Below are 15,336 nucleotides of genomic sequence, written 5' to 3' on the forward strand. Positions count from 1 at the left end.
GCTAATTCTTGCAGGTCGTAGTAATTTTATCCGCAATTTTCTGCAAAACAAGCTGAGAGGCTTGTAACTGATTGATGGGGGGTTTGGGGGGGGGGGGGAGTGGGGGAGGAAATAACGCAGAAAAAATGACAAGACACTTGTTTTGCTATTCCAATCTGTCACTCGTCACGCTTGACAGGTTGACCGTCCCGGTTATTGCAAAACCTTAAACCTCGTCCGTGCGGAAGGTTTCAGTCAATGCGATTTAGCTTTTGACATGCGAGCTTTTATGTTTTCATCCCAGGAGTAAAGAAAAATCTGGATTTTGCACTAAGATGACTGATCACTGCTACATCAAGGGACACACACTTTGCCATATCAAGCAGCCTAAATCGATAAAGGTAAGGAACGTTCTATTTTATTTTCGCTCGGCTCTGACTAAAGGGAAACTTCAATCCAACCAAAATTAACTGCAGACAGTGATATTTACAATTAAATTCGTTTGATAAATTTTCAAAGAAAGCGAAAACGTTCGTTTCAAAATCGCTCTTCTACAAGAAATTAACTCTATCGTTACTTCAATATTTCTTTGTCAAATTTCATAATGAAAAGAAATTGGTCGAACGTTATCGTTCCTGTGTTGCTTGCGTGACAGAAATCACTCCAATTGTTTATAAGGATTCCTAATTCCAAACGTATTAAAATGAAGGCAGTCATCGCAGCAGCTCTCCAACTTGATAATAACTTTGACAAGTGTCGAAAAAAACAGGGCACGCGAGAGCCGTAAGAAAGCTGGGGTAGGTTGCCCCAGCCTTCTCATGGCTTATTACAACATGAAGGGCATGTTTTAAGCATCACTTCAAATAATGATGATATTTTACAATTATTCTACGAGGGCGCGCTGGATATTTAACAATTATTATATAAGCGCGCGTCGGATATGAGATGGTAAATAGCCAACCAGTCTCATATCCAACAAGCGCGAATGAAATAATTGTTTTATTAAATTCCTTAAACTCCAAAAGTTTGGAAGTTCGAAATACCAGTGAAAAAAACGAGAAAGTTCGAGCGAAATCGAAAAAACTAGATGAAGATGCGATGTTGTGTAATACCTTGTGGTTAGACAGGCGCAGGCTCGTCACAATAACATTTCTTGTCTTTTCGCGTACTTCTAAACGTCGGAATTGATCCGAACTTTCCACAAAGAGTTTTTTGCCATATAAGGTCAAATTAAGGTATATGAGCTGATAACCGAGATTGAGAGAACCAATAAGACCATGAGAAATGCATTAGCCGCGGTTGAGAATTTAATAAAAAGTGATAGATAACCAATGAGGCGCGTAGCGAGTAGAAGTATTGTTTTATTAAAAACTCCAGGATCAACAACCCTTACATGTTAATTTTATTCCGGTCCAAAACGGGTTTTGTCGGTCATTTTTTCGCAGAGCTGCAAACATGTTTTCAGCTCGATTTTTTTGCTGAGGCGTTTCTTGACCATATTGATGGGCTCCTGGTACAGCATGTATATGAACTGATAGCCTGTGTCCGGCGAGCCAATGAAAATGCTGGAAACTTAGTGACATAGTAGTTCAGTTTTTAGTAAATAGATGTAGCCAAAGCCTAAAAGCGGAACTTCCCTTTCTAACCCCAGGAAGCAATATAGTTTGTATGGAAATAATAATGCTTCTGCATAATTTATGATAAAATACAAAATTAATCGTCTTTACAGTGATCAAACACCTCTGAGCTGACAGCAGTAAACAAACAAGCCTTGCAAACAATAACCAAGAATTTTAATCAACAACTACATCTGAAATTGCATGCACAGTAATCTCTTTCACAACATTTTCCGTTTGACTAATAATTTTTCCACCCTCTCTCTTAAGTTTAGAACAACAGCAAGCTAAAGCGTAGTAATTCGCTTACTCGACTGCAATTTCACAGCCAAACAAAGCAGCTCACGTCTAGCCATCCATTTCACACAAAAAGCCTATAAATCGAAAGATAAATTTTGATGGCGAAGGCAGTCGTCACAGTAATGATGAATTCAGTTCCAAAATAAGCAACCATGGCCGGCCACAGAACCGCGTGACAAACAAGACAAACTGGATTGTTATAACTCAATCGCTGTTGGAGATTTTGGCGAAAATCGCAGGTTCGAGCCTATCAAACCGCTTTTCTTGGTCTTATCTGGCAAAAAAAGAACCTAAACTGTTCTAAACATTGCTTACAAGTGCATTCGTGGCAGATAAATGTACTACACTCGATATAAATTTATACGGCATCGATAGTTCAGTTTAGTTCAGTTATAATATGTCTGACGAAATAGACAATGATGACAAGAATGTCTGCTGTAAGCTTGAATGGCGACGTATTGTGTGATTGTTGAAATATGCCAGAATCTCTGTCAACAAGGAATTGCAAACGTTTTCAGGCCTTCTTCGTTTTTTTAGCGAGTTTCACAAAATATGTGAGGCAGCGAGGCATGCATTAAGAATAGGCTTGGGTAAATTCTGGTCGTAAAATGGTTTATTCTGCCTGCCGACAGTGCCCGTAAAATCGCTTATTCTGTTCAAACTTGTTATCCATGGTGCTCCGCTGAGCTCTGCAAATAGGGACCTTTAGATTGTAGGACGAGGACGAGGACGAGAACGAGTACGAGATTTCACTGCCCATTTTTAGCGAAAATGCTCGGAAAATTTATAACCCGAACGATTAATCTTACACTTTGTTAGCAGCATAGGTTGCTCAGTTATTCTTATTGCTGGTAACTCAGCCTTTTCCTGATCGAAAAATGCCAAAACTGCTACCGTGTGGGTGACTTGCTTTGACGAGACGACATTTTGCAAAACCTCGTACTAAAATGACGACAGTATCACGTTTTTCCCGCCAAAATGAGGCTGGTTTGCGCGCGCTCACTGTTGTTTTATGAGAAAATCTCGTACTCGTAGTCGTTCTCGTCCTAGAATCTAAAGAGCTCTCTCTAATATTTTAATATTTTATCTCAGCAAAAAAGCGAAACAGTGGAACTTTAATCATGTTTCTGTTACAAATGATCTACGGTAACTGATGTCAGTGAATATGCATATGAATTTAAAATAAACGCCGCTCTCGAATAAACGTCGCCTTTGAAAGAGCTAAAAACTTAATAAACGCCGCGGCGTAAATAAGGTAATTTCTTCGTCTGTCACCTCGACAAAACGCTTGCGGCCATTTTGAAAAAAACCTCTCAAGTGATTACAGCGTAATAATCAAGTGCAACCAATCAGCGCAAGGAATTTTCAATAATCACCTATGTCATTATACTAATTCGTCCTATATTAAATAATAGGGGCCTTTAGATTCTAGTACGAAGACGAGAACGAGTACGAAATTTGAGTGCCCGTTTTTAGCGGAAAGATTAATCTTACTCTTTGTTAGCAGTGTAGGTTGCTCAGTTATTCTTATTGCTGGTAACTGGGCCTTTCTGCTGATCGAAAAATGCCAAATTAAAACTGCTACCCTGTTGTTGACTTGTTTTGACATTACAACATTTTTGCAAAACTGCGTACTAAAATGACGACGGTATCACGTTTTTCCCGCCAAAATGACGCTGGTTTAATTTGCGTGCGCTCACTGATGTCCTATGAGAAAATCTCGTACTCGCAGTCGTTCTCATCCTAGAATCTAAAGCTCTCTAATACTTTCCAACTGAAGAAGGACTATAACGAGAGTCGTTACATCGGTAAACTAAACGGCTATTGACACTTGGTTTAATTATTAATTTATTTAATTCTTAATGTTTTGTACCATTAATTGGTCCACAAAAGCGTTAAAATGCCGCTGATAGAAAATAAAATAGAAAAGCGACTAGTTTACCCTGGTTGAATGAAAAAAGAGTTCTTCCGTATTTTCGTTCAACGACGTTTATCACTGCCTATTTTAGCATTCAACGATGCATGTTTCATGTATTGTTGATATTAGCAAATGCTGAAACGTGTATAAGCGACTTTAGCTAATACAAAAGCGACGTGCAATCACAACGCCCACATCATTGTTTAGGAAATGGTGAACTGAACGGCCACTAACATTAACACTGCACTCAACTGAGCAAGATAGCGGACGTCTTAACGCTGTTTGCCGGTGTTACGAGAGAAAAATGATAGCAACAGATGCGCTTTTGTGTTTCCTTGCACACTTCAAGGAGCCTCGAATACTTTTTAGTCTTTTTACCCAACAATGCAGTAAGCTTTGAAAACACCATTTCCGGCTCTTGTCGCATAAGCTATTTAAGAGTGTCTCAATGGGGTTAACCGTGAGCCGTGAAACGTCGAAAAAATTAAGCGTGAAAACCGTTAGCCGTGATAAAAATTAAGAGCATTTAGCGTGATTTTTTTTAAATTACGAAAAGTAGGATTTACTACTTGCACAATCCCATAATACACTTCTATTACCCTACAAAACTTTTGCATAACCATTGTTTGCAATTTCTCCTGGGACATGAAAATGTCCCCTGAAGAGAAGTCGAAAACAATGCCTATGCAAATTTTTTTTTTTTTTTGGGCGGGGGGGGGGGGGGTAAAAGAGGTGTATTATGGGACTTGTGTAAGTGGTGGATAGGTAGTATTTTGAATAAAAGACTTCAGTGCACTCGTTACCGTTTTAAGGTGGCTTTCTACAGTTATCCGAAGGAAAAAAAAATCAAAATTTTGAAATCTGTGAAATTAAAGCAAAATGATGTCTCTTGTGAAGTGTTGGTCACTGCAATTGATGTAAAATGTAATTTTACCTAACAAATAAATTCAAATCAGGGAAAAACGCTTAATATAGTGACGACCTTCCTGAAGGGGGACTGGAAACTATACATTTCCAAGGACTTTTTCTCAAAACATGGCCGAACAACCAGGGTTAAAATTTTGCTAATAAGTAAACAACAAGAATACAAAACCTTCAACATTTTTTCAAAAAGTTCTATCACACAGTTTTTCAGTTATTATTAAAATAGAAGAAAATCGACGTTTTTGTCATTTGTGAAAAACCTGTCTGGCAGATTTAACCATTTATTTCTCAACATAATTATTTTTCTCGCTTTCGGAAATCCTGAAATTTTGAGGTGGGTTGTATGGCTGGTTTTCGAGAAAAAAAAGCCTTTGAAGTGTCTAGTTTCCAGTCCTCCCTCCAGGAGCTCGGTCACTATTTTTAGCATTTTTCCCTGATTTGCATTTATTTGTTCGGTAAAATTACATTTTACATCAATTGCAGTGACTAACACTTCAGGAGAGACTTTCTGTTTGCTTTAATTTCACAGATTGCAAAATCTTGATCTCCCTTCCCAGGGTCTCGGCTTCTTGCTTTTCTCTCTCCCAGATTCCCTCGCTTCAAGGGAAAAGAAGAAGAGAGATCCTGAGAACAAGGCTGTCCAGAAAATATTCAATGTGTCTACTGAGACCCTTCTAGTAACCAACACAAGGGACATTTCTTTGTTTTTCACATAAGTTAACCGTGACGGAATAAAGATAACAGTTAACCGTGAAAGGCAAATTATTTAAAGTGCTACTATTACAAAAAAAATCACTTCCTTTTGTTATTTAGATTTTGAAAGTGTGATTGCTTAACACTTGACTGGCAAAATTTTGATGTTAGATGTTTTGTTCAAAGGCTTTTTACTTTGAGTGTAAGTTTTGGATTTGACCGTCCGCCATTACTCACATTCCAAACTGACCGATTGGACCTCAGAGAGTTGGATCCAGGGAAAAATAACGTCGTTTACTCACTAGCTTAAAATTTCAGCGTGTAAACGCAGTTTATTATATAAGCAAAACAAGAGTTTAAAAGTCTGAAACCCGAAACTCCCGTGTTGCGCATTAATTGAGCCAAGTACACACGCATTGCATTCTTAAACTATTGAGTCTTTGACGTCATTTCTTCTCCTCGATCCAGCTCTCTCAAGATTTTTAAGTTAGTAACGGCGGACCATTAAATAGGAAAATTCCAGTTAAATTAAACAGGTGCCTTTTTGATATCACGGCTTAAAACTTGGGTCACTTACTGTTTAGTTAACATAGTTTTGAAATCCAAAGAAAAAGAAAATTTTATTTTTCTTTTGTTCATAGTAACACTTAAACCGTTTGCTGTGAAAGCTACCCCCCGTTGAGACCCTCTTTTAAGACAGAGTATAATAAAAAAGAAACAGTGTTTGACCTAATGACTCGTTGAAACCCCAGTTAAATCCGCACTGAGGAAAACTGAAGCTCTCGGTTAATATTCTTTGAAGCTCAAGACAGTGCTGAATAACCTAAGAGATGCCATGATATTACGTCAAACCACCACTCATTGTTGTAGCAGCTATTTCAATGTCACAAATAACCCATCCCTCACGTCGTCCCTCCCTTATCACCCGTCCCAAACAAAGTTGACCTGTGATAGGGTGGTTGGTGTATGTTGGGTCCAAGCTGATACTGCGGTTGACAACACACGTCGTCCCTACCCTGTCACCCATCCCAAACAAAGTTGGCCTGTGATAGGGTGGTTGGTTTATGTTGGGTCCAAGCTGATACTGCGGTCGACAACACACGTCGTCCCTACCCTGTCACCCATCCCAAACAAAGTTGACCTGTGATAGGGTGGTTGGTTTATGTTGGGTCCAAGCTGATACTGCGGTCGACAACACACGTCGTCCCTACCCTGTCACCCATCCCAAACACAGTTGACCTGCGAAAGGGTAGTTGGTTTATGTAAGTTTAAGCTGATACTGCGGTCAACAACGCACGTGTTCGAGATTTTTGGCATGTGTAGTTTATGGTACTTATTTGTGCTGGAAGTCATTACAGTTGTATACCTGTAGATAACTTTAAAACCTTGATCGTGTATTATCAGGGTTTCGAAATAAACTACATCGTTGTCACTTCTCTGTGAGATTTCCCTGATTCGTGTCGTGATTTGTAAAACATAAACAACTTGAATTTATCACCTGATCACGTTCTAAAGATACATAAATAAGCCGACAGTAATTCCATGATATGTGGTCCATATTTGTAAATATTTAATTTCTTCTGCTCGCAATCCTAATAGAGCGGAAAAGTCTGAGCAACACAATTCTTTAGCGTTGATTTATCCGTAGCAGGCTCCAACTGACCGTATGATCTCGATAAGCAAGCAATGAACTCCTCTTCTTCTTGCTACAGATCGGTTGAACATAGGTCCGTCTCTCTAGTCGTTTCCGAATCGAGAAAACCGCTCCAAGACATGCAACTCCTTAATTCTCCGTTGGCGCAGATCTGTGAATCGCCATCACTTATATGTGTTGTAAAAACTTCTCCACTCCAAGATGCACTTCTCTTCCTTTGACGCTTTGTGTTTTTCTGACCTTTATTCGGACTCCTTTTATTAAACTGTATGGATTGTGAGGCCTCCATGCATTCCTCACTGATTAAAGAAGGTTGTGTGGAATGACCTGGCGGGTCTTTATGAAATGTCTGGGCGATTGAATGCAATTGAAGAATTACATTGACCTCTTCAGGGCTTTGAACGCAAATTGTTGGAATAACAAACTGCTTTTCTTCTGGCGACGGTTTACCAGTCTTGTGAGCGAAAATGCGTTCTCTAAAGAAGGTAGAATTTTGTTTCGTTCCACTAGTGTTTTTTCCATTGACTTTTAGCGTCGTTCTCTCCGTTTGAGATGTTCTGTTTTGGTTCGTTTTTGACCCAAACAACGAGCTCAAATGAAAACTCTGGGTGTGTTGTTTATCTTTCTTCGACGCTCTCGGTAAAGTGGAAGATCTGGCTTGACGGGAGGATGCAATGTCGACAGAAGGGCCGTTGGTTGCCATATGCGGGATGCTCCCTGTCGATTTAACATTGCGGTGTCTCAACGAAGAAAACCCATTAAAACACCTCACCGTAAGTTGATCATCCACAAGTCGTGACTCCATCCTCGATACCTTGACACAACCAAAAGTGTGAACTTTATCTTTATATAACGATAATTCGGTGTTTGCCCTGCAGGAACAGGAATCTCAGAATCTAAAAATATGGTTCGCGTGAGGAATCCGGGTGGCTTCACTTTTGTCACGCCAACGTTTTCCGTTTAAACTGATGCGCCACTCCGCGGCCTTTTGTCAAAGAAGAAACAAGTAAACTTCCGGATCACAGATCTTATCTCTCTGAAAGAGTTAAGCTTTTGCTCCTGCGAATTGTTTTTCTTTGCGATATTGTGACTTGACCCCTATTAAGTATAACCCTTTGTTGATGAATTTATGTGAAGGAATTGGAAACTCTCCTAGAGACTTGCCATTCCCGTCAGAAACCATTTTGGGTCGAAGTGTACTTGCGTGACAATCCCGATGATCTTTGTAACGCCAGTTGAACTTGTTGGATATTTCAAAATCCTTTAAACCAGATTAGTGGGGTGAATTTCTTACAGCGGCAGCGTTAGGCCGGTTCTGAAATAATGACTGAAAATATTGTCACTACATGGGCATAATTGTGTACGCCCCGAAAATGTTAAGCTTGATCCCCGGAAATGACATGTGCAATGACACGGATTTCAATTCGTATTAATTTATTAAAAGTTCATCCTAGATAAAGAACTTCGCTTTAATACTTCGCAGGTTTTTGGCATTTTCATGACGTCATGTCGCGACAATGTGATCAGTGAGAGAATTGTTTCGGATCCTTTTTATAGAAAATTGTTTGTCAATGTAGCCATTATGTCTTTTATGTGGTTAACTGTTTTGTTACGCACATTTGTGAGTGCCTCACTCTGGATGAATAAATATGTTCCATCTCCAGCGTAGTTAATGCTTACGATTCCTGCTGAGTCACTGTCAGTTATTGTACATGCACTGAGGGACGAACTTACAGCCGGAAGTGAAAGCAAGAGTTTGGTGGCCAGGGCAAAACAGACACTTCAGGCATAAAATACAGCTAATTATCCATTACAATGCTGATAAACTTGTCAAAAATCTGCGTCTGCGTTGCTTATTCCCTGCGAACGCAGACGTATTGCCCGTCGTCGTTGTTTGGGCGAGTGAAAACGACAGCCAGAAATACGTCAGCATTCGCAGGTTTGTGCAAGCAATACGTAATTGGGTCCGAGAATAACGCAAATCTTTGAACAGTTGACGCTCGTTGCTTATTTTAATTACAACGTTCAGCAAGAGAGCAGTCGAGGTGGTTTGACGAGAGGCATTACGGTGATGGGCTTTTTTTCCGTTTAGTTGAATTTACTACATTCACAACGGAAACCTCCTGACTTTCAGAACCATGAGGGTGCGCATTGCATAGCTGGAACATTTTTTTCTTTTTAGCTAGCGTCAGACCATAGTTCATATAGATGGACTGCTTATCAAAATCTTTAAAATTTAAATGGGAGAACAGTGACATCGCGCTTCATATTAACTTGACCGTGACCATGCGCAGCCTTTTGTCCTCCGTTCACAAATGCATTTTGAATAAATTAATCCAAACTTTCGATTGGCTGTCTTCAGTTTAGAAAAAGGGTGTGGTTTGTGCATCGTCAGGGCCAAAAGAGCGAACTAAAACACAAAACAAAGAAACTTGTCGAGTTTCCTAACCATCTCCATATAATAAATATGGTCAGACTAAACAGAGTACGAGTTGTCAGTTTTGGGCATGCGCAATTGGATTGGATGTCGATTTTTTTCGAGTGCGCATGCTCACATCAAGTCAAATGAAATAAGCTTGGTTTTATCAAATGAATGAAGGGGGTAGTTTCTAAAGAAACTGTGGTGCTGCGTCGGTGGGGAAGTAGTATACAAAAATTTAGTTTTATCAACGGAGTTGATAATGTAAATTGGCCACCGTACAGAGATTCTAAAAGCTGACGTTTCGAGCGTTAGCCCTTCGTCAAAGCGAATCGAGGAATTGTGGGTTACGTCTAGTATTTATAGTAGAGTAGGAGCTACGCTATTGGTGGTAACATGGCAACGTGAAAAATAGGAATATATTAGTTACATGAAAAGCGTTCGTTAATTCCCGTGAGGATTAAGGGTGCCGATTTGGAAGATAAATTTTTGTTACAGATTCTTGTGGCTTTCCGTCGCACCTAGATGTAGAGAAAGGCCGCAGATAGCCATGTGTTTTTTTGGGGTGGTAAGGGAGATTAAAATGACGAGCGACTGGCTTAGATGCATCCTTGTCATTCTTCTCAACATCGTGAAGGTGTTCGCGGAATCGGTTGCCTAGTCGTCTGTCTCGACAATGTGTAATTTATTGCATAACGTACAGGTTATGCAATAAATGACATTTGCGGAGGTACATGTGAAACGATCGGTGATCTTAACAGATCGCTTGGATCCCGATATCTTGCTAGTGTTAAGAATGAAAAGACAAGTTGCATTGTGAGCGCGCACCTTTGAAATTGCCGGGTTGCTCGTTAGTTTTGAGCGCGCTTCTAACTAAAAAGTTGCCTACGTTTTTGTCGCGTTTGAATAAAATAAGTGGAGGTTGCGAAAAGATGCTACCAGTCTCGGGATCATTTTGGAGAAATTTAAAATTATTAAGAATGGGGGTGAATGGAATTCTGTCATTCTTATCTTTCTGTGACGTTTGTAGTGCTGTCGATCAAATTGTTGGGCGCGATGATGGTCCGCTTTGACCACAGAGACAGGATAGCCACGTTAAAAAAAATTGGGATTTGAACAAAGGCGTTGATTGGGTAAATTAACGTAAACCACCGTAAGGAGCTGACGTTTCTAGCGTCAGCCCTTTGTTAGAGCGAATGATGACGAAGGGCGAACTCTCGAAACTTCAGCTCCGAAGCTGAATCTGTCTTTATGTGGTTTAAGTTAATTTAAATAATCGGTTCCTTTGTTAAAACCAAACTTTGGTGTTTCATGGGTCACCGACGCACCAACACAGCTTTTTGGACACAACCCCTTCAAGTCAAGTAAGTTACTTTTTCCGCCATCTTTATCATTGTGGTCGGAGCTCCTGCGAAGTTTTTTTCCTCGTCTTTCCCCTTTCTAACGGTGTTGCATTTCTCGCTTATCCCTGGGGGTGCAGGAAGGGCGAAGTGATGAGAGCACTCCCCTCCCACCAATGTCGGTCGGGTTCGACTCCGAGACTCGGCGTCATATCTGGGCTGAGTTTGTTGGTTCTCTACTCTGCACCGGGTTTTCTTTTGGGTACTCCGCTTTTCCCGTCTCCTCAAAAACCAGCATTTGATTTGATTTGTGGTAAATTGTTGATTTCAGTTTACAGTGTCCCCAATTGGTGCTTTAGCGCTAGAATGACGAGGCACTTTCCTTTCCTATTTCACTCAACCATGACCTCCGTCTTCCACCTCTTGCTTTCTTTACTCTGATCTTCCCTTCAACAGTCTTCAAATCAGCTAAAAAAATCTCTAAGGGGCTCTGACGAAGGGCTAACGCTGGAAACGGTAGCTTTCCAAATCTTTCACCGTGGTGATTCGACCTTTATCAACTCGTTTGATAAAGCAAAAGTTTCATGTTTCACTCTCCCACCGGCGCAGCACCACAGTTTCTTTAGAAACTACCGGTAGAAATTTGTTTAAATCAGCTCTCTGTGCCTTTACACGTTTCCCAGCACTCCAACTGCGTCATGATGTTATCCACAAACTTCCTTTCCGCTTTTCGCCGTTTTTAACACTGTTATTCGTGATCTTCTTCTTCTTGCTGATTTTAATCATTCTTCTATAGCACCGCATTTCGAGCAGGAGCATGCGCAGTACGAAAGTGTCAAAGTCGTCTCGACAATCGGAGCTGTAGTTAAGACAAAATTAATCAAGCTGACTAGGGTCACCAGCATGAATAGTTCTGAGTGAGTTAACATGCAAATCATGAACTCTTTTTGCGAAGAAAAAGGAACACCTGTAGCTAAGTCACGTTCGTCCATCTACAAACGCAACTTAAAATAGTTCACATCAGTGGTACATGCATAGCTTAAGGCAATAAGTCCGTGACAGACGGCTTTTTGAATAGAAAATAGGACTGAAAGATTTTTATTACTGAACCTTATAAATTATATATGACTGACTTTGCACGGCTTGAAGTTTCTGATGAGTGCTTCATGAGTTTTGCAGGCAATTTTTTTATCTGCTCCACTTTCTCGAAGTAACAATAAAATCTGTTATGACTTCCTTATTTCTTCAAACATGTAAATCAGAATTCACCAGATTACAGTTACTGAGTGAAAATAAATTACAAACTTGACACTGTCACCCAATAACCATTCACTTATTCCGCATCCCATGTTTTTTCCTGGCATTGAGCTCTTCGATTTTTCCGTCTGTAAGAATTGGCTTACATTGTTCACCTACTTAAGACGGAAGCATTGCTACTAACAGCATGCGTAAACGCAGTGGAGAATTGATTATTAATTGGTACCTTTTGTTGGGACACCAAGAGTCATCAATTTGCTGCAATGCCTGTCTCCTGTGCTTAAGTTGCTTGTTCTTATATGCTTGTGTCGCTAGTGTAAACCAGACCTAAAGCTGACCACAACTTAGCTGTCTTCTTATTGAAGTATAATTGCTTCTATTTCCATCGTGCGCAAAACAAGCTTATCCACCTTGTAGACGATGCAACCGCAATTCCGGATTGACTTTGCTTTTATAAACAGATTGCTCGTTCGTATGGATTATCCTAAACACACCTATGATGATCCAATGATGCCTATGGCTCCTAAAGTTTCCGACATTTGTTCCTTTGAACAATAATTTGAACGTAAAGGAAATTTTGACGTGAAGGATTTAAAATGAGTCTTGAGTTGAAATAAACACACAATTACTGTAAATAGTCAGTTGACAACTGCCTTATAACCTTATCAAGTCTTCACAGGACATCTCGAATTGCTTGGTCTGTAACTTAATTAACAACTCTGTCGATATGAGAACCTTCAAGAAGAACTTTTTATGTGGCGTTTTGATAAACCCCTTGCATGCCAGTTCATGTCACGCTGGCAGACGTTTGTGTAAAAGAAACGTTATAAATTACAGCATTGAAAACGTTTTTTTTAAATACTGGTAAAGACGTCGTAAAGTGTATTTCTATGAAGCGTCGAAAGGAATTTCGTCGTTTTGTACCACAGCGATTGGCAATTTGCCGAAAATCTTAGCCAATCAGAGGCAAGTGGAACTCCACGTGGCACCTCGCTAGCACGCGCTTTCCAACGTGACGTATTTTGCCGGCTGCATGAAGTGGCTTTGCACTATTTACGTCAGTTTTAGACTGCCACCGGGGTCAAGATGGATTACAACTTGTCTTCTTGATAACCTATTAAATAAATTAAATAAGCGATTAAGCTTATCCCATTATTGTCATAGAAGTGAACTGATAACTAATTGATAACCAACATTTTTTTTTGTATTTAAGAACCTTCGAGAACGAGTTTTTATTGTTATATTGGGAACTATGCATGCTTGGCAATTTTTTTGATCTACACTCATTTTAGCTAGTCAAAAACCCCTGTATTTATGCAAGCTGCAGATATGTGAGGCTTGTTGCCGTTTGGCCGTGCATGGAAAGAACAATGCATATAAATCGAAATGATACATATAATATGCAATGCGGTAAAGCATTGCTGTAGCCCAAGCTGACACAGCACATATTGTTTAAGGGGACCTCCACGCAAACAAAAAATAACTTAAAACCACAGGAGAATATTTGAAATAGCTTTTGTTTACTTTTCTTGAAGAAAGTGTTTGTATCCAAATTAAATTAACTTTTAAATAACTTACTTTTGTTTTCAGTTTCCCGGGCGTCGCCATCTTGGGTAATTTTTCAATCTTTCTAGCATCCGTCGGTCATACCGCGCACCGGTGGCTCAATTGGTTGAGCACCGGGCTGCCCTTCGGGAGGTCGTGAGTTCGACTCCGGCCAGATCAACACTCAGCGTCTTTAAATAACTGAGGAGAAACTGCTGCCTTTGTAATTACATCTACAAATGGTTAGACTTTCTAGTTTTCTCGGATAAGGACGATTAACCGTAGGCCCCGTCTCACAACGCTTCAATGCTGATAACCCTGTGGGACGTGAAATAACCTACACACTATTCGCAAAGAGTAACGCTTGGAAATTTTTGGTTTTATCAACGGAGATGATAATGTAAATTGACCATCGTACAGGGATTATAAAGGCTGACGTTTCGAGCGTTAGCCCTTCGTCAGATCGAATCGAGGGATTATGGGTTGTTGTGAAGTTTTTATTATGGAATAAGGGCTACACTATTGGTGGTAACATGGCAACGTGAAAAATAGGAATACATTAGTTTAATGAAAAGCGTTCGTTAATTCCGTGGGGATTAAGGGTGCCGATTAGGAAGATGAATTTTTGCTCCAGATACTTGCGGCTTTCCGTCGTACCTTGATGTGGGGAAAGGCCGCAGATAGCCATGTGTCGTTTCAAGTGGTTGGAGTAATCACGCTTGGAGTTCCCTGTGTTGTGATCTGTCTTCTGTGGTGTATCGTGGTTTGGAGGGTAAATGCTCGGAGATACTTGCTACGTCAAGCTACTCTAAAATCCGAGGGTAAATAAAGAGATGATGATGATGATGATGATGATGATGATGATGATGAAGTGACCATGGATCTGCGTCTCTGGGTTCAGGTAACGCTGAAGCAACGTCTGGTGTGGCTTAGCCTGCATAGCAGGCGTTTGAGGGAAGGGAGCAGGGAGAGAATTCGAGAAGAAAACGACGGAGAAGACTGGGGACTCCTAAACCTATCGCCTGCTACGCAGGCTAGGTGTGGCTGTGACTAAAGACCGTTGCGGAAATGACAGTCCTTTCCGCCAAGCCTCTGCACTTTTAGTCATTGTCTCTTTGCCTTGTGCTGTGCCCTTTTTTCTCCCATCCTGAGGTTCTCGTTCATGGTTTGTCTCCAGTGCGAGTGATCCTGGTCTAAGTCTATTGCTTTCATGTCTCTCTTGCGTGCATCTTTGAAACATAGTTATTGACGACCATGCGATCTTTTTCCAATGACCAGTTCGCCATATAGCAGGTCTTTGTGGATCCTGCCATCTTTCATCCTGGAAACATGAACAAGCCATCGCAGAACGCTCTGCCGTAAAAAAAGGTGTAGATGCTTGGTATTCCCGCCATTGTAATGACCTCGTTGCCTTTCGTCTGTCTGACCACTTGATGTGCAATAAGGGAATCAAAGAAGGAGTCACGCTCAGTTTACAAATTGACTTCAAAAGGTAAGAGAATTTGTTAAACTTGGTTAAATCTCCAATTTTAAGCCTTTTACCTTTGATAACGAACCAGTTATTAGCCATCAAAAACTTATAAATTCTTGGGTGACAAAGGCGCTCGGATAATCCCATACATTCGTACATTAAATTTCGAATTTTCAAAGCACCACTCCTCAGAGTTACTTTGGTATATCGCCTTCAACTT

At 40.4% G+C, this 15,336-nt stretch overlaps 1 protein-coding gene and 1 long non-coding RNA gene across 2 annotated transcripts in view; one reads left to right on the plus strand and one right to left on the minus strand.

Moving 5' to 3' along the window:
* Window positions 1-243: 243 nt before the first annotated feature.
* LOC138022819 (uncharacterized) overlaps window positions 244-15,336 on the plus strand; it is a 90,639-nt gene continuing 75,546 nt past the window's right edge. The window contains exon 1 of the long non-coding RNA XR_011126648.1: window positions 244-380. This is a non-coding gene — a long non-coding RNA (uncharacterized lncRNA). The remainder of the gene's footprint in view (window positions 381-15,336) is intronic.
* On the minus strand, window positions 6,032-8,403 carry LOC138023719 (uncharacterized). The gene has a single exon (XM_068870762.1). It carries the CDS (start codon window positions 7,887-7,889, stop codon window positions 7,137-7,139), a length of 753 nt encoding a protein of 250 aa, XP_068726863.1. The 5' UTR covers window positions 7,890-8,403; the 3' UTR covers window positions 6,032-7,136.

This window comes from Montipora capricornis, chromosome 11 (genome assembly GCF_036669925.1).
Source record: "Montipora capricornis isolate CH-2021 chromosome 11, ASM3666992v2, whole genome shotgun sequence".
Classification (NCBI taxonomy): domain Eukaryota; kingdom Metazoa; phylum Cnidaria; class Anthozoa; order Scleractinia; family Acroporidae; genus Montipora; species Montipora capricornis.